Here is a 19,466-nt window from a genome sequence, read left to right as displayed (position 1 = left end):
TCCCAGAAAAAATTGGCTGCTTGTTTTCTCACACAAGTTCTCTGAATTTTATGGCTGAAACTATATGTAAAATATTCGACATCACGCAGTTCTGTGCAAAATGACCCAGAGCACAGCCTGCAATAAACTGCCCTAGGTAGCTCCTGTCTTTAGGAACCAAACCCTTATCCCGCTTCTTTCTCTCGTCAGTACCACAACGTTTTCCAAGTATTAGGGCCGCAAGCATATTTTTTTACAACGCTAAAAATTTACATTGACAAACAGAGAATCTGTGGAAAAAATGGAAGCCCAAAATAACACACTGAAATTTTAAGAAAGATAAAAAACGTGCCTAGTACGCTAATCAATATTCGCTTCGAGATGAACTGCGATATTCATATTTTTCATAGCGTTAATCGCAGCAGGTTAGCTCCTTTGACTGAGTGCACTTTTTATCGAGCATCGGTGCACTGCAGAGAAGCAACACTCGCTGAAGTGAGCTCCACAAGTGTTGCCTCTTTGTAGTGCACCGGTGCTTGGTAAGAAGCGCACTTAATGGGGTAACTTGCCGCGATTAATTGCAATCGCCTGCTGGTAGAAAAGCAATCTTTCAGAACGGGGGACGGTGCATGCACACGCTTGCACAAAAACTATGTGAATGTAGACTTTTCAAAATTTAAACTGTGGCTGTTATGCCCTGTGGTAAGGGTGACATTTGAGCTAGTTGGTAGTCTAGCATTTTGAGGTATTGAGCGCACAAGGTAGAGAGAAGAAGAACAATAGGACAGAAAAAAGTGCTGCTCGCAACTGTAGGTTTACCGACAAGAAAAGAAAGGAGGAGCGATCTACCCCAGACACGTGCATCTACCACCAGTCCCGTGAATGACAGTCGCCCGTTCCTCCAGGGTCGTGATGGAGCCATCATTGTCTTTCGTAGGAATTATTTTTTCTCGTTTGATAACTTCACCGATTCTACACTTCCACAGCTCTTGTTTTCAGAGAGCTTGTTGAAGGCCTCCAGCACCTCGTGGGTCAGTTTGTCGTCGTTCCTCCCGAAGATGCTTCTCTCGCCGAGTAGTGGGCTGCATGCGCACTCACTACATGTGCACTCCCTACAAAGAAAACAAGGCCAGTGGTTACACTGTACATTTACAGGATGGCCCGTAAATTAAAAAAAACAACGTTGCAAGCATCATGGAGTCAGTGTAATGTTTTCAGCACCGCAAAAAATGAGTCAAAATTGTTCTACAGTGAATGTGCATGCTGAGGGTACCACAAAACAGGAGTGCACCAAAAAGCATGCAAACCCATCTCTCCCATGCGCTTCAGCCGTCGTATATAAGATACCACTTTCGTGTGGCAAGAGCTACATAGGCGAAACGAGCAGATGCCTCAATGATTGACTTTTTGAGCATGATTACTCCTTGAAGGCTACGGTGAGTGGCCATCTTCCAATTCATTGTAAGGAGTGCACATGCGGACCGTCGTTCGGCGAGACGAGCATCTTGGGGAGGAACAATGACAAAATGACCCGCGAGGTGCTAGAGGCCTTCCACATTCTGAGTGAAGGCAAGAACTGTATAAGTGTAGAATCGGTGACGCTATCAAACAGGAAAAGAGAATTCCTACATCAGGCATTGAAGGCCGCATCATGAGTTTGGATAAACGAGCGGTGTCAGGGGTGGATCATTCCTTCTATCTTTTCTTCTGAAAATTTAATTGGGAAATTGAAGCTCGTTTTTGTCCGTTTTCGGTAACTGGTGCTATTCAAGGCTATGTATTCAGGAGCTCCGTGGCTGCCATTTTTCCATCGAAAATTTAAAAAACTTTGGCATCATGGTTTTAACTGCTAAGGCTACATTTGAGCAAAAAATAAGCGTTCAACAATGCATAGTTTACTTTTGTAATAAAAGAAACCCTGTGAATTTTTTATTTTTTTTGGTGGGGAGGACACTCTGTAGATGGATTGAATTAACTTAGCATGTAAATGAACAAGTATAAGCTTGGGAAGAAAATTCACGAATTCTGCTGTGTTTTCATTTAAAAGCATGGCACAACAGTAGTGAGAGGCTTGGAGAAACTATTTGATATTCGATTAGAAAATATTTGGCCAAAACTGCTTTTTGCTTCAAATTCACTTCGAACCCAAAATCTTTTATCTGCACCTGCTTAATTTTTTCAGTGAAAAATGTGCCAGTCGTACCTCAGTTATTCTCCCCTGCTTTGGCCCAAATAGGCTGGTAGTATTGATAAGCAATAAATAATAACCTACCGTAATATTCCGAGAGATTGGCCACGTAAAATCAAGAGCAATTCATGGGAAAACAGGGAGTAAGCTAACCTTCAATGTATGAAAAAAAAAAAAAAACTTGTGGTGAAAGTGCGTGAAGGTGTGTTTACACTTTCTCCACTCACCGTCAAAAGCTTTAAACGAGCAGTCGCTACCACTCTCAAACAAACTGTCAATCACTTCGTCACGTAGGCCCAGCGACCTTTCAAGCATGTTATCGCCGCAGGGGAGGGCTGTGAACCGAAGACGACTGTTCTGCCCAGTCAGCATTTATCGCCTGCCTAACTGGCACCGTTTCCATCGAGGTCACCGTTGGCCCGGGCAGTGCAATTACTAGAAATGGCATCTTTCGGTGTTTTGGGCAAAATACCGAATTGCACCAAAGGTAGGGGTGGGTTATCTTTCCGGGGTGGGGCATCTCTCTGGATATTACGCTCCCTCTGCACCGTGACACATTACACCCAAAGGGAGTTTTTGTTGTACTGGATGTCTGAGGTGGACCCTCTGCGCAGCGTGACGGTGCACCTGTCGGTGGACGACGTGAACGAGTTTGCGCCCCGGTGGGAGGAGGAGTCGTACCAGGGCAGCGTGGACGAGGGACGTCCCCCGCACGAGCGGGTGCTGCGCGTCAGGGCGCTCGACGCAGACTGCACCCCCAAGAACAGCGAGATCTGCAAGTACGACATCCTCGACGCCCACGTGCCCTTCTCCATAGACTCCGAGGGTGAGTTCCACCTCTCCGTACTCCGCCGTCTCTCGAGTGGCTTCGCTCGCGGCGGGAAGGAACTGAAACCGAAAGACGATCTGCGGGGTGTACCAACGAGGACGCGAGGTTTAACTTTTGTAATAAAATGTATCACTCATTCAATGAGTGCCAATATTTCGATGCCTGTACAAGGCACGGACACACGACGATTAATTGTGGAACGCAATATATGACAGACGTCCCCCTCGTCTCTGCCGGAACACCCTTCCTGTTGTTCCGAAAACCATTTTCCGGCCGTGTCAACTCGTGCGGTGTCACGCGAAATTGGCCACCGAGTTTGTGTGATTGGACATTGTGCAACTTTTTTTATTTGGCGGTTTGTGGAATCTTCTGTCTGTGGCAACAAACTGAAAACAAATCCTGAGGTCAAGATGGAAATTCGATGCATTATTTTGCAAAATTGAGCTGCCATTGAGAATTTCGCCAAAGATAGAAAGAATGTGGCACCCTAACTTTGAGGACACTTGTCGGATATTGCGTTTCACAATTGATCGCAGCGTGTGTATTTTATGCCGAAGTAAAAATATTGTCACTTTCTCAATAAATTATGCGTTTCATCACGAAGTTGAACCTTAAGCCCTTTCCAGACGCTCTATGACTCTCGGACGATGTGAGCCATTTGGTCTTTCCGAACTGTGGGGCACTAGCTCTGTCCCTACAAAACAGGAAAGTAGCAAAGTCCACTGGAAGAACTTGGAACTTCCTCAAAGCTTCTCGGTAACAGCAATGAAGAATCTAAGAGGCGGTTTCTGCAGGGCACCTCTTATGGTACCCTGAAGGCACTGCGTAAGTCTTTTGGGCTTCCCCAAAAATGCCAGATCTCCTGAAGAAATGTTGGCTGCTACCTTGAGGCTCTCAGGAGTTTCCATTTCAAGTAGTTAGTACTCCCTTCCTGTAATAGATTAGTGAACATCATTCTACGATAACTCCAGAAATAAGGGCAGTTTGATCGGGGATGGCATTTCTAATGAATTCCCGCATGCATGCATTATACTTTCCGTTCTTGTTGTCAAGTTCCGTTTTCATTCAAATGTCGGCCCACTTCTTTCACATCACATCTGCAAAAGAGAAAAAGACACTTCTTTTTTAACTGTAATTACAGATCTAGTTATTTTGTAAAGCTGTTGGAGACCTCGAAGCAATTTGGAGCACTCTGTGAACACTGTGCATATACCAGACTAGTCATGTAAGTTTTGATAATCGTTTTAACTTTTCTTTGTCTCACCTGTGCAATGTGTTTTTTTGGTCATGTGGACACACTGAAACCATACGATGTGCATTGTCGTTTTTGTTTTGTTTTCTTTTGTGACTTCGTGCGACAGCCAGTGCTGCTGACACATAAACTACTGCAAAGAAGTCCATATTTGCTTGCTTAAAATATCCAAATTTTCTAGTAGTATGTCTTTTTCGGGATTATTTTGTACCAGCGAAATTTCACGATTGGAAGCAAGTCGCTTATCGAGACCCATATATGTAAGTGTGACATGTTTGCATGATCAATTATAGGTAATTGTTTTCTGCTTGTGAGATTTGCAAAAACTAAGCTGTGTTTTATGCCTTTGTGCCGTACACTTCTGTGCATGCCCAAATATTCTTTACCCAGTACTATTAAAATTTTGTTGGAGTTGGGAACAGTTGGCCACTAACGCTCCCTCCGCTGTGCTGATTGCCTCGGTAAAATTTTTTCTTCTGTCTCGATACGTGCACCGCATTTGACAATTTATTCTGTTTTTGAAGTTCCAACCCCAGTCTTTTTTCTTTGTTAGTTTTTATGTTTTTCAGTGTTTGCCTTTGCATGCTTTCTGAGGGTGCCTTGATTTTCAAGGGCAGCTCATTATGCAAAGCGGATTAGTGGGGAAGCGGGAACGCAGGAAAACTCAATCAGCATGTGGTAGCACTATAGTACTTTTAGCTTTACTGTGGCTATTTCTGCTTTCTTTCCAAGTCTGGCTTTTATGTAGACAAAAATTGAAGTTTGCAACTTTGCTTCTCTCTTGACAAGTTCTTTTGAATTTGTGTGCATCACACGTATTGCTAATTATTTTACATAATGTCCATGTTCCTTTTATTTTTTAACATGTGTAGGCCTTATTGCTAGAGTGGTTCCCAGTAAAGCAGTGGTTCTCAACCATTGATGTTTTGCGAACCCCTTGTGGATTGGCGGAGATGATGAAGGACCCATTCGAGGTGGGGGAAGGGAAAGGTATTATTTAATTACGATAATGATTTAATAAATGGATATAACTAAGGGCTGGTGTAAAGTAGACTTCTCTCATTGACATGCACACGAGAAAACTCACCCGAAAATTGGAACGTTTCTTTTCAATCTGAAAACGACAGCTTTTATTGCCAGACTTGACTGATGAGGCAGTGCTTTGCGGATCCCTAGAATTCCTTTGCAGATCCCCATTTGAGAACCACTGCAGTAAAGGTACTGATAGTATTACCGTAAAATACCGAGGAAGCGCCCATACCCGTACAAGCGCCCACTATTAACATTTTTGAAATTCGAAAATTTGGGCAAGTACACATCAAGCGCCCTAATAAGCGCCCATAGTTGGCTTTACGCGTATTTCGATAAAATGAGGGTGGGCGTTTCTTCGGTATTTTACGGTAGGCATAAAATACTAGAATACAGTTATGAAGCATTGACACGAATTGCTTTCGTAGCCTTTATAAAAGGCACGTTCCGATCATTTTCTCCAAGGTTTCTTTTTTGATGTGTACCCTAACATGCTAAAACCCCCGAGTTATATTTTCGTCATGTGAACTGCTGTTTTTTTGTTGTTGTTTTTTCAAATCTTATTTACTTATATATCTAGAACATAGTATTTTTTCCAGATAAAATGGATTGAACACAATTCCCAATATAAGTGCCACTGAAGTTGTTCTGCACGACCATTTCAAAGTGGTGATGAATGTTATCACTTAATGTTCTCGTTTGGTAGGCACTGAAAAGATGGATCCTTCGAGTGCTTAAAACACATACCAACTTCTCTAAAAGAAATAGAAAGGACAAAAACAAGCCAGTCTCATTGCAGTTTTACGCAAGGAAGCCCAGCAAACAACAAGGTTCGGACGAGTTTGTCAACGCAAAAATGAGACCTTTGGACACGTCGGGATTAGTCACCTTTTGAGCCATGCATCTCACCTGGCTCGATCCATAGGTTGCGGTGATTGGCTCCCTGGATTCTCTGCGGTAAAATAGATCCTTTCCAGACTGCATGGCAGAAAAAACGAGGCTCTGGGCATGGAGAAAGAGAGGTAGAGAAGGGTCCCTTGACGGCGTCTCTTCCCTTTCCTCCCCACGTCGGTGCAGGCACGCTGTGGACCACTGAGCCCCTGGACTGGGAGGTGAGCAGCAACCACATCTTCCAGGTGGTGGCCTTCGACTGCAGCATGAAGCAGAGTCGCCCCGTCACCATCACCGTGCGGGTCAACAGGGTCTGCCGTGTTGGCTGGAAAGGTGAGCACTCCCCGCGGGGGAGGACCCCGTCGTTTAAACTTTCCCGCCGCGTCATCTTCGTCATCTACTACTTCCCCGGTTGTGAGGCTGGTCCACGTGAAAGGTTTCACTCCACCCCGGAAGTTTGGATTGGTTGGAAAGAATGACAGGGGTTTTCGTTTGGCTGGACCTCAAGCTTGTGGTGGGATAGGAAGCTGGGTAGTTGGTTCCTCACGTGCTTAGAATGCGGAGGCAGCTAGGACAAGAAATGGGCGAGGAATATCAATGTCATCTATTTCTTGTCCGCGTCGTTTTCGTGTCTGAAGTTTCTCGTTACGTCGTGACAAGCTACCCAGCTTTCTGCGGCATGGCCTCAGAATAAAGATAACTCATTAGGTTCTGCCAGGCATTTGACTGTGCGTGTCGCCAGCTGGTTTTATTCGGGCCTTTTAACCTCAGGGGGTGGAGACCGATGAGACAACGCAGCATGGATCTATTTTTTTATGTGTCACACACTTGTCTCTGGATTGGTTGCGCTGCATAAGTTGTCTCCTGAGAGCGGAAGCGTGTTTTGTGCCGTCATGCTTTTGACGTGTTCCAAGTTGAAACGGAACTATATGGTCCTGAGGTGAATGTTGCTGACTCAGTGATATCGCGGTTTGCTATGGGCAAAGAGGAAATTCGGAATGAGGGAGAGAGATATCCACGAGGGACATGGGGAAAAAAAAAATTAACAAACGAAATGACAATTTATGATAATTGCTACGTAAAGAAGATATATTTGTATGCCCCCCCCCCCTTTTTTTTCCAATGAGAAAAAAAAAAAAAAAAGCTAAGGGAAAAAAAAAACAGTGCTTAGCCTACTAAATCAAAGTTATTCTGCTGAAGTACAGTCAGGTTTTCAGTGCCATTTCACGGTAATTGCTAAGTCTGGAATTTTGAAAATTCAGGGTAAACCTTTGTTACATTGAATACAGCAAATTTAGTAGCCACCTGCAACCCAAAGATATCCACACCCAGTGAGTATGAAACACTTTGCTGCACCCTGCGGCAAGATGCACCCTCATTCCCATCTCCATACAACCAATGCATCGAAATACTACCACAAGCCTCGAAACAAAGTCCCGCTAAAGAATTTGTTTCTTGCGTACTGATTTGTTGCATATGACCGTCCGATTGAATGAACCTCTTTCCAAGGATTGTCAAAAACCTGCCATAGCGGCGCGTCTGTCACATACTCTCCTTCTGAGACGCACTGCTTGCGCTCCCTGCAGGCTTGGAGGAGCGGGTGGAGTACAGCCCAGGGTCCGGGCGGCGAGCCCTGTTCCCGGACGCGCAGCTGGAGCTCTGCGAGGGTAGCTGCGACCCCGAGCAGCTCACGGCCCGGCTGACCCTGGCCACCCGCCACGTGGGCAAGGGATGCGACAGGGACACCTACTCGGTGGACTCTCAGAGAAAGCTTTGCGGTGAGGGACCCTTCTTTTGAGCCGTGTCCCGGACGTGGCCTCGACCAGCACATTATTTAATGCAGACCCCTCTCTCGCACATCATTAATGTCTCATGGGGCTACTGCAACTAGATACCTTCATGTGAGGCGTAGGGCACTGAAGTGACTGTCAGCCGCTGCAACCTTTAATTTCCTAGTTTTGCTACTTGTAAGCCCTATGGTCCCTCTCACTGCATTCCACCTCCGACAATTTGGACTACCGTAAAATACCGGACAAGTGCCCACTCAAACTTTGGAGATAATCGCAAAAAAATGGGGTAATGGGCCCTTCTCCGGTCATCAGTTTTACATGTAAATGTACTGTGTGTATTTTCTCAGATCCTACAAATTTGGGAATGGGCGCTTAGTGTGGTGTGGGCGGATGCACGGTATTCTATGGTAAGCGAGTTATCTACCGCCAAGATAGAATACCGCCTTTGCGTAAGGAACTCGAGTTTCATAAATGTCCATTTGGTCAAACTTAACTTGTGCGAACGAAACCTGAAACGGGTTCCCTCTGCCCCACGAATCCGAAGTCTCCGTCCTGAGCCCCGGTTGATGCGGGAACCCGGCACCGCAGGGGCCAGCTCGGACAGCGTGGACTTGCTGCCGAGCCCCGGGGTGGGCGCTGAGTGGACCCAGGGCCTTCCGACGGACGAGGGGCGTGAGAGCGACCAGATTTACGAGTTTGACGGGGCCACCAACGCCGTGGTGATCCCAGAGTCCACCGTGAGCCACAACCTGACCAACACCTTCACGGTGGGCTTCTGGATGCGCCACAAGGCGCCCACAGGCGGTGCCGCCCACAACGCCTCCCACCTCAAGGAGCACGTGCTGTGCAACTCCGACGACCACCGTAAGTGCGCTCGCTGGACGGGGCACTTTTGGAAGGTGTTGCCACCATACGACGATGCGGAACTGTATGCTGCGCTTACGGTTAAAGGGACGCTGCTATAAAAAAAATTTTTGAAAGAGCATAGATGGGACACATATTTTTAACGTGAAAGCGTTAAGGAGCTCATGTCACAGAAAAGTTGGTGTCGGTGGCGTGACGCGAAAATCCTGATTGGTCAAGAGGGTCAGGACGTCGCAGCCACATGACCTCGCGCAGGAATTTTAAACAACCCGCAACGCTCACATGAATCAGGATGTCACGCGTGGAATGAAAGTGATTAAAAACATGACATGTAATGCGAATTAAACCAAGTTATGAAGTGCTGGAAAAGAATGATAAATTCATTTGCTACATTGGTATTGTATTTTCCGGGCTATTGTCCGCACTTGGTGCACGGATCGCAGAGACCAATTTAGGCTGAAAAAAATCATGAGCTACTCCACTCTGCGAAGGCGGATGACGAGCGAAGCTGTTTAGCAGACGACGCAGGCGTCACGCAGAATTTTGAACAAAGGTACAAACACATTTATTGTCTTCATTGGTGATCATTGTGACGAAAGGTACGCAGACACATGTCGAGGACTATCGCCTCCCCAAGAAAGCCGGAACAAACTAGACACGCGCAACAAGTCTGCCACCCGGCAAAAAGTAGACACGCACGACGGGATTGCCACCCCGGGGAAGGAAAGGAAACGAGGCACGCAAGCGCTTGGAACAATGACAAAGAGAGGGTGGTGCGAGTTTAGACAGCCGAAGGAAACTATATGCGCGTGACCGGACCGCCACCCGGCAGAAGGTAGATATGCGCGACGGGACCGCCACTTCAGGGAAGAAATGAAAGGAAACTAGGCACGCAAGCGCTTGGAACAACGGCAAAGAGAGGGCGGTGCAAGTGTAGACATGGCCCGAGTTTCTGTTGATGCACACCAAAAATGCACGGAACCCTAGCCATAAACAGCTTTGCTGTAAAATAAAAGTTTTCGCTTTGCTAGTTCCCACCTGGTGCATAGTCTGCACACGTGCATAATATGCCCCTGATGCTTAGTCGACACGAAAATCTTCTCATACATGGCACTACTTGACAAATGTCTGCTTTCTCAGCTCACAAAGAAGCTTGTATCATTTTTCTTAGCTCACAAAGAAGCTTGTAAAATTTAAAACTTTTAGACATGTAGAGTCCGCAGACTATAGCCCAGAAAGTATTGTAATTTGTTTTAACTGGGATATTAAACACACACATGATAATTAAGCCTTACACCAAGCTTGACGATTTCTTTTTTTTCGTTTCTGTTCGAATGGTACATTGTCGTTGGTAGCTGACGAAGACATCGCGGCTTGTCCCGGCTTTTGCTCCTCTTGGGCAGTGCTTTCTCTGCCCCCGACGGGTGGCGTAATCTGTATGTCTTGCGCCTGCAGGCATGAGCCGCCACCACACGGCCCTGTTCCTGCGCAACTGCCGGCTCATCTTGCTGCTGCGGAGGGAACCGATCCAGGAGGAGGCCAACAAGTTCACCCCGGCCGAATGGCGCTGGAAGACGCCCGAAGTCTGCGACGACCGCTGGCACCACTACGCCGTCTCCGTCAACTTCCCCGAGGCACGTTTCCCCCTCTCCTCTTCCTTCGTCTCTCTCTCACTCGTGCCGTTGAAACAAGCATGCACTACTATGCCGCTACGTCGCAAAAGGTGGGGCACGCCTTCCAAAATCGTTGCAAGGGCTGGACGAAACGTCAGAATTTTACGAAGCCCCGACAAAATAATTATCATTACGGAGTTCGCCGACAAAATTAAGCTGACGTGGTGAAACGCGAAATGTGCGGGGGAAAGATCCCGGGTGTATGAAGTGTAAGTAGTATGTGCCACTGCCTCTCTTGGTACAAGGTAGTGACCCGCAAGCTTAAATGTGACCGTGCAACGGGGAAGTTGTTTCCGAGACGGCATGGCGACATCAAGTTTGTGGGATGCTTTACTTTTTACGGGGCCACTTTTAGCAGAAATGGATGCATGCTCTACTAGAGTCTCGAGCACGCGTTCATTTGCTGTTTCCCGTCTTCCCAATGTTCTCCTCGGTGTTCCTCTTGTGTTTTGTCTGAAATCAAAGTCGGACCGTGCCTGGGCCGGTACGGCAGTCTGAGCTAGAGTACGGACTGAAGCGTCAGCCGGGTCCTGTCTGGGGTCTCAGGAGGGCGCTTCCCACGCAGGCGTCCCTGTACGTGGACGGGCGTCCCTTCAAGGTGACGGCCAACAACCCGGAGATTGTGGACGACTGGCCCCTGCACCAGACTAAAAACATCAACACCACCTTCGTGGTCGGCGCCTGCTGGCAAGGTACGAACGGCGCCTTCCCAGAGGCACTCGATGAGCGTCGTCTGCTCCTTGGTTCGGGGGCTCTGAGAACGTTGTGTTTGGAACTCCTAGCTGCTTCGAAGGACACCCGAGGAATAATTCTACCTTCTTAGCATTTTTGTACTAAGGGAGTTCAGAAGCCCATATAACGGACAATGCAAAGGAGCTTTGGACTTTCGCATCGATGCATCAATACGGGGATCAAATATTCTAGAACGCTTGTGTTTAAACAAGTAAAGCACTTTACTTAAACAAAAGTGATCCCCGTGTTCCTAAAAAAAATTGTATTGTAAAAAAATAAATAATAATATGCTGCATGGGACAACAGCATACCTTGCCTTGTGGCAACTCACCAACTTGTATGTGGTATGCTAGTTGAAAATAAATGTTTTGTGAACTATGTTAGCAACTTTTGAATGCATGAGTGTCACCAAACAGCCATGAAAGAACATGTTTAAAGGGGTGGGGATGCTCGAGCGAATTCAAGCATTTCAGGAGCCCCCGAGAGTATTTCAGAGAACGCCTGGGTTCCGAGGAACCAATTTCGAAACCCCCGCCTTCGCCGATATGGCGTGACAAGTGAGCTTTGATGGCGCCTCCATTTAAATATTTTACATAATTGTCCTTCAGTTCTATGTACCGTGGTTGGACCCTATACAATGAGGCAGGATCAAACCTAAAGGGACATTGACACTCATTTTGAAAAACAGCGCGAGTTTAAGATCCGAGCAAGGACATTGACACCCCCAAAATTTATTTTTTATCTTTTGTCAGGTGATTTATTATGGTGTCAGAAGACTACCCAATCAATATTTTGCTACAGCATCACATATATTTTTAATGAAGTAAAAAAACACAACCGCTCGAAACCGAAACCGGACTGGGGAGGAAGAAGAAATATAGAGAAGGAGAAAGTTACGGAAGTCATGTGGCTGGGGAACTTTTTTTTTTAGTCACCGTATTTGCAGTTCTTTAGAAGCCACAAAAAATGGGTATTACTATATTTCTTGTCTATTTTTAGTATTGGAACGTGTGCCTCCGATGACCCATGTCTTTGATTATCTTTGGTGGCTGTGTCTAAACCATAGAAAACGGCACATGACCACAGAAAAGAGAGTGAGCGCAACTCAAACCGGCCAGTTCTCGATCGGCTGTTTTCGGGTGGAATGATAACAAATTTCAAGTCGCAAATTGCGTTCTGGGTAGTTGGGCTCTCGTATGCCATGTACAAATAAAAACCTTGGCCAGCGTCCCTTTAAGTGCCCAGAACGGGGCGGGCACTGAGCCACTGAGCACAGCTTTTACAGGTGCTCTGACAGAAAGTAGACTTTCCCTTCCTTTCACGAGGACGTCCTCTCGCTATGCGATTGCACGCGATTTGATGCTAGACCCGCGAAACCCTTTCCGACGCGCGCTGCCCTCCCGCAGGCAAGGACAACAAGATGGCGTTCCACTTCCGGGGCTACTTGACGGGGCTGTCGGTGCTGCGAGGCCGCACCGAGTCGCCCGACGTGCTCTCCTGCCTGCACCGGTGCAAGGAGTGGCTGGACGTGCCTCCCGCAGATGCCCAGGCCACCGGCACCGTGAGCTTGCTGTCCTCTTGTGCTGCCGACCAGCTCGGAATCCGAGCATTTTTGTTGCCTTCCGATTCGATGTACTCTTGCTTGAGTTTTCGGTCCGGCACCAGCGAGTATGGCTTCCAAAATCTTCCGTACAAACTTGCTATTCTTCGTGTAAAAACAAAACTTTTGAAAGCTTTCCATCTCAGTGTTTGCTATCGCCGACCGATCGGCAAGTGGAGTAACTCGTGCTGGTCACGTACAACGAGGCTTTTGCGCTACTGCTACGTAAATTTTCCGTTGGGACGTGCATTTTTTCATTCTATATAAGCAGGGTTTCGTGTTTTCGGATCAATTTGAGAAACTCGGAAAAACGCGCACCGGTCTAATTTTCTTTCATTCGGATTTATCTGATACACTCCAAATTTTAAGGTCACAATGTCAAAAAAGAAATGGTCGTATACAAATACGTATAGTTCAGAGTCGATCTGTGATCGTGAGTGGAGGCCACTCCAGTTTCCTTTCAAATCTTTTGACTACTGACAAAAGCGGGCTATACTGTTCATCTCCTCAGATGTTTGATTCTGAACAGTGAATCATTGTACTTATGGGGCACAACAAAAGCCACTGTTTCAGTTTCCAGTTTGGACTTTATTACTTGTGCTTCTTAGGGGGAGGAGGGGTTCTGTTTCATAAGACTGAAAGGTATTGAACTCATACATTTCATTAGACGGCTCAAATCCCTTCAGCACTTCATTCCGTGCAACAAGTAGAGTTGTGGAACAGGATGGGGGAGAAACGAGGTTCCCAGCAACTATGTCCAGGGTTTACTGATCGGCATCTATTAAAGCCACACTTATTTTTTACAAGTTTTATCGTGGGACAGTAATACCCAATGGCAAGGGGACCAACATTGAACCCAACTGGAAAAATATCTATTGATACGAGTGAGTTATTATGAACTTAGTGCTCTTTTATTTTCGGATATTTTAACGCAGATTGTGTTTTAGCAGCCACACGCCATCTCACGGCGGGAGTTAGAAATGAAAGGGAATCTTCAGTGGACAATGCCTATCAGACGCTCTTCTCTTCTTTCCTGGAAAGCCTATTACACGTTCTGTGCTTATCAGTTTTTGTCAGCATGATCAAGCTTGTGTATTTCTTTTTTTCTCTTGAGTATCAAACAATCGGGAAAACTGCAAAATTAAACACAGAGTTTCCGAAAATTGAGAATCGAGCAAAAATTAACTCTGAAAAACTTTGAATGTTGGACAGAAGATAGACCTAGAAGAACTACCTCCGAATTTTACAAAAAGTAAACTCCGAAAACCTGAAATCCACAGTTTTAGTCATTTTTGAATGTTTTTCTTTTTCAGTTATCCGTTTTAATTTGGTACATACACCTCTGTTTGCTCTTTTTTTTCTCAAACATTGCAAATAACAGACAGTGTTGTCCCACTGTGCACTGTTGTGTTATTCAGTACATAAATTAAATAAATATATGAATCGATGGCAACTAAACAGATCGAGCAATCGGTCAAACTTGCGTTGCCAATAGTCAGATCCAGTGTAGGGCATTCCAAGCTGGATGCATTTTTTTCGGTCAAAATGAGTGGTGCATGGTGTGAAGCCCACTCTCTGTGCCGCTGGGCATTGCAGGAGGTGGCTTCCAACGCTGAGCGGAGCGAGGTGACGGTGATGGCGCGGGACCAGGACACCCTGGAAGACTTGGTGTCGCGGGTGGCTTACGTCAACTCTCGAGACTTCCCCACGCCAGGACGCCGAACCGTCCACATTGCCACGACCGTCATGTAAGCTCCACGACCTCCTGGCTGCCACTTTTGAAACTCCTGCTTGGTAAAACTCGCTTGCGCTACTAGCCGGATTCTTAACCCCTTAACTGGGGACTTTTTTGACCAAAAATATATGTAAAATGGGGAATTTTTTTTTTTTTTTTAAGAGTTTTTAGTTTTTGAGGGTGTAACAATAGACTTCAAACCTAAAACAAAGTTATTTATATCAAGTTGGATGTGCACCGGCACTTCCTACCATCCGAAATGGATCTTTCACTGTTCTGGCGTCTTGCCAGGTTGCAGCAGACCCCGAAGTTGATGGTGTTTTCCTAAAGAATTCTTTTGCTGTGTCATCTTCAGTTTTCGTGTGGGATCCCGGGAAGCATTCCATCGAACTCGAGAAATCAACATCGCAGTCGCTGTCCTTGCAAGTATTTTGCAGCAGCTCAGCGATTTCTTCATCAGTCAAGGGATGCACTGGCGTTGTCTGGACGCATTTTCCAAACAAACAGTCAAAGGTGTCAACAGGAGTCTTCAACATTTTTTTGGTGCTGCCATGTGTGCATTGTTTTTAAAATTAAAAATGTTTCCGATACACGAGGATAGATTGTGCATCCTACCCACATGCTAAATATAGCGAGCGTTTAAAGACGCGCTTCCCAACAGCAAAGAAAGCGCAGCGCGTCTATAGACGCGCCCCCCAATCTGTGGTCAAAATTGACGCGCGGCTAAAGACGCGCTCCCCAGTTAAGGGGTTAAGGCACACACTTCCGCTTGCTTACGTCCTAGTTCTTGTGATCTCTTACAAGTGCCGTCCATGAGATGGCCCTGGAGCTGCACTTCACTACAGCGAAGGTTTTGCAGTATTTGCAAGATCAAATTAACCCAGGTACCATGCATATGCATAAACGCCCAACTTGGGCAAAAGTGTGGCAAACGTAAGGGCCTAACTTGGGCTTAGTTAGGTTTTGCTTCATGGCGCTTGTCAGTACCATAGTATGTTGCCTAACTATAGCCCTAGTTGGGTGGATCCTAGGGCATGCCAAAGTTTGGCTTTCCTCTGGTCCACCGCAGGAGTGTCAAAGTAAGTGCCACGCTTGAGCCATAACTGACAAAGTAACGCCTAGTTTGGGGATTTCGGACATGCCGAAGTTTGGCTTTTCCCTGATATGCCACAAGAGTGCCAAAGTGTGTGCCAGACTTGAGCCATAACTGCCAAGTAAATCCTAACTTGGGGATTCAGGGCATGCCAAAGTTCGGCTTTTTATAACTAACCATGAAAGGGCCAAAAAAAAATTAGGGTGTGTGTGTGTGTTTATATTTAGCCTAAAACTTGGTCTGCCTCAACGGGCGACTTGTCTCCCAGCTGTAGATGAGGAATTTAGCTCGTGCAGTACAACCACTAGCCTGGGGTCTTTAACGTGCGCCACGCAGTAGTGAGACACAACCGCACGTCAGTACGATGCTCATCCAGATCGAAACGTGCAGGGGTGGGGATTGAGCCCAGGATCCCTGGGTTCTGCTGCGCAAGCTTTCGCTCCATGTGCTCCGAGCTGGTGTGCGCTAGCCCACTCGCCCACCGATCCGAAATCTCTGCAAAAACAAATTGTGCTGAAGAAAGCCCAGAGGCTTGCCGAAGTTTGGCATTTCTCTGGCGTGCCGCAAAAGTGCTCTATCACACGATCCAGAACAAAATTAAATTAGTGTTAGTCTGATGTCATCATCTCCGTTCCCAAGCAGCACGGAGATACTCAGCAGTGTCGTGCCAGTATCGGCCGAAAATCGGTTCCAGTGTCGCCCAAATGTCTAGTTTTGCACCACCGCTTGATATTCGGCAGGTATTGGCTTAACGTCGTTTTGCATCACCCTAGTGTTGGCGCAATATCTTGCGAATACTCTACAACGTACGTCAAAGAGTCGACGTCCGCGTCTATACCCTGCCATTCCAAAGCGGCCGAAATGTGGGATACCTTTCCCTAGATGATTGTATTAACCGTATGCCCCTCCCCCACAGGTGCAGCAATGGCAAGGCCCAGAAGGTCCCGACGGAGGAGTCGTGGGTGACGATCTTGGCGGCGGAGCAACCCAGCATCACCATCAATGGCACGCCCAACCTGGCCCGGGAGTACGAGCCCTTCAAGCAGGGCATCGAGCTCTTTGCCTCCGTCTTCATCGCCGTGGGTAGGGAGCGCCAGGCCCCCTCCCCCTCCTCTTCCTCCCAGGTAGGTCCCCCAGGCCTTTGATACTGCTTCCATCTCAAGGCCCAGTCACACACTCGCGGTCGCTTACGACCGAGCTCTCGCAATCTCTTGGACGAGAAAATGCACTGGCACGCCGAAGCCATCTTTGAGGAACTGCACTTCACTAGAGAGAAGGTTTTGCGGCATTTGCGAGGCGAAACGGACATACTATGTAACGAGGAACGGTAGTTCATAGCACCGTCAAAAGTTTTTTGAGCCAAGAAATAAAGAGTGATGAGCGAAAAAAAGCAGGAAATATAGGAAAACTGCGAGTGGACCCGATATATGGTGCCAGTGTGTTCTCTCGTTGTAAGAGAGAATAACTCGGTTGTATGCAGTTGCAAGAACCAGCCTTCAAGTAGGAGTGGAATCCGCGGTAGAATCAATTCAAATAGTAACCATAAAAAAACGAGACCGCGAGGCAAAAAAAATTATTTCCAGCCGTATTTTGGTTTTTTGGTCGAACTGTGATACGCAGAATCCCTTCGTACGAGAAATAGTGCGTCTTCGCTGCGACTTTTATTGGCACAGATTCTGTTTCGTTTCCTCCGTAGAAATGAAATTCCCAGGCAACCTCGAGCGGCCCTCTTCAATGCGCTAAAAACTGCCGATTTGTTTGAGTCGCCGGAAATTGGCAACGCTCGAAAGGATCGCGCGTGTCATGTCGCATCCCGTCGGCCGTACGCCGGCTTCCCGTACCCAACGACGCACCGCCGCTGCAAGGGGGTTCCGGTTTGCAGGAGGAGGAGGAGGACGAGGAGGACAACCAGGTGTCGCCCTCTGTGGCCAAGCAGCGCCAGGGGCGGCTGGACTCTTGCAGCGTGCAGGTGTACCCTCCCCTGAACCCGGACCACGAGCGGTTCCAGCTGCCCTCCTACATGATGGCCCACCTTGGCATCCACCATCGGGAAAGCAAGGACGGGCTCGTCATCTACGGCAAGCTCTCTTTCCTCCCCCTCGCCCGACTTCCGCCCGGTGACATCTGCGATATGCGATTGGTCATGGCATAAAACACTGTCTGTGACAATACCAGATGCTTCGATATTCGCTTCGAGATAAACTGTGGTATTCATATTTCTCGAAGTGTTCATCGCGACGGGTTAGCCTTGGTAAGTGCCCTTCTTAATGAGCATTGGTGCAATGCGAAGGAGCGACACCCGCAACGCTTGCCTTCATGAGTGTTGGTTCTCTGCAATACGCCGGTACTCGGTGCATTGCGGAAAATGTTACTCTCCAGTGACATTTTCAAAATTAAACTGCAAGAATATCTGTTATGCGGAGATATGCCTCTACAACCTGCATTAATAAGTCATGATTGTTCTTTTTTAAAAATTTAAGGTGGAAGTAAGGATATTTGTATGTATATCGCGAGAAGATTCATAAATCCTCTTGATTAAGTATAAATAGGCGTCTCCATATGTTTAATTGTATGTCAAATGCATCGTTTATTTGCCATCTCAATGTAGGCATTGACCTTTCTGAAACCACAATCTGTAAATATACCGTAAAATACCGGACAAACGCCCACTCAAACTTAGGAGATAATCGCAAAAAAATGGGGGATGGGCGCTTGTCCGGTCATCAATTTTACATATAAATGTACTGTGTGTATTTTCTCAGATCTCACAAATTTGGTAATGGGTGCTTAATGTGGAATGGGCGGATGCACGGTATTCTACGGTAGTAAGATTGAAATTGACTTTGCATAGAAATGGCCAAGTGGAAGCTTGGCAACAACCTTCAGGAGTTCAGCCGCTTTTTCGTTTAAGCGTAGTGCAGCAATAAAAGGCTCAAAGAAACAACTTGATATTTTATTAAAAAATATTTTGCCGAAACCACCATTTGCTTTGACTTTGCTTCAAACTCAAAATCCACCATTCGCACATGCATATATTCACATCGTCATACTGACTGAGTTAGGAGCGATTCTACAACATGCTTCTATTTCTATTATTATGCTTCTATCGCTTTGCCTCTATTTTTTCTATTTTAGATATCTATTATATTATGCTTATATTATTTTGCTAAATTTGTTTTTCTTCTACGATTTTTTTTTATTAGCGCTATTCAGGCAGTTAAAGAAAACTGTTCTTATTGGGGAATTGAGTGTACTTTAGGTGATTGCTACAGAGTTTCTTCACTAATTCATTCTCTGACTTACTCGAGCGTACAGTTGAGTGGACGAACCAGTTCCTGCTGGGGACTGCGTGATTGAGACATCTTCTGTCGGTCGTTGTTTCTGACCCGCAGGAGCCGACAAAGTTCAGCACTACGAGAACGTGCTGCGTCAGATCCTGTACTTCAACAAGAAGCCCGCATACTACCTGAACCGTGCCTTCAAGCTCGTCTGCTCCGAACTCAACGGGCGCTTTGTCAGCAACGAGTACATTCAAACTGTAAGTGTTTCCTCCTTTTTCCCACTAATTTCTTTTCAAGTTGGCTTTGCGTCCACGCTGTACGGGTGACTCAGAGCACCCGCATAGAACTTGGAGCCCAGGCCAGGCTTGGAAAAAGGATAGTTGCTCTTTGTAAGACGTTGATGAAGGAAATATAAACCTATTAACCCATTGGGATTGAATAAAAACAAAAAGAACATGGTGCAGCAAAAGCAAAACAGAGGCTGTCAGTTTGGGAAGGACAGCATAAAGGTCTCCATTTCCTTACTTTGT

At 46.5% G+C, this 19,466-nt stretch overlaps 1 protein-coding gene across 1 annotated transcript in view; it reads left to right on the top strand.

Annotated features, from left to right (window-relative positions):
• The window catches only part of LOC8038010 (calsyntenin-1), a 155,889-nt gene that overhangs the window by 120,939 nt on the left and 15,484 nt on the right, over window positions 1-19,466 (top strand). Inside the window, exons 4-14 of the mRNA XM_042290670.1 lie at window positions 2,782-2,993; window positions 6,355-6,501; window positions 7,755-7,946; window positions 8,547-8,822; window positions 10,278-10,456; window positions 11,061-11,187; window positions 12,634-12,788; window positions 14,424-14,575; window positions 16,572-16,779; window positions 17,538-17,733; window positions 19,048-19,193. Of these exons, the coding sequence (XP_042146604.1) occupies window positions 2,782-2,993; window positions 6,355-6,501; window positions 7,755-7,946; window positions 8,547-8,822; window positions 10,278-10,456; window positions 11,061-11,187; window positions 12,634-12,788; window positions 14,424-14,575; window positions 16,572-16,779; window positions 17,538-17,733; window positions 19,048-19,193 (1,990 nt within the window). The remainder of the gene's footprint in view (window positions 1-2,781; window positions 2,994-6,354; window positions 6,502-7,754; window positions 7,947-8,546; window positions 8,823-10,277; window positions 10,457-11,060; window positions 11,188-12,633; window positions 12,789-14,423; window positions 14,576-16,571; window positions 16,780-17,537; window positions 17,734-19,047; window positions 19,194-19,466) is intronic.

Source organism: Ixodes scapularis, unplaced genomic scaffold, assembly GCF_016920785.2.
Source record: "Ixodes scapularis isolate PalLabHiFi unplaced genomic scaffold, ASM1692078v2 PGA_scaffold1__304_contigs__length_218370807, whole genome shotgun sequence".
In the NCBI taxonomy this organism is placed as follows: domain Eukaryota; kingdom Metazoa; phylum Arthropoda; class Arachnida; order Ixodida; family Ixodidae; genus Ixodes; species Ixodes scapularis.
This window is presented reverse-complemented; position numbering and strand designations above follow the sequence as displayed.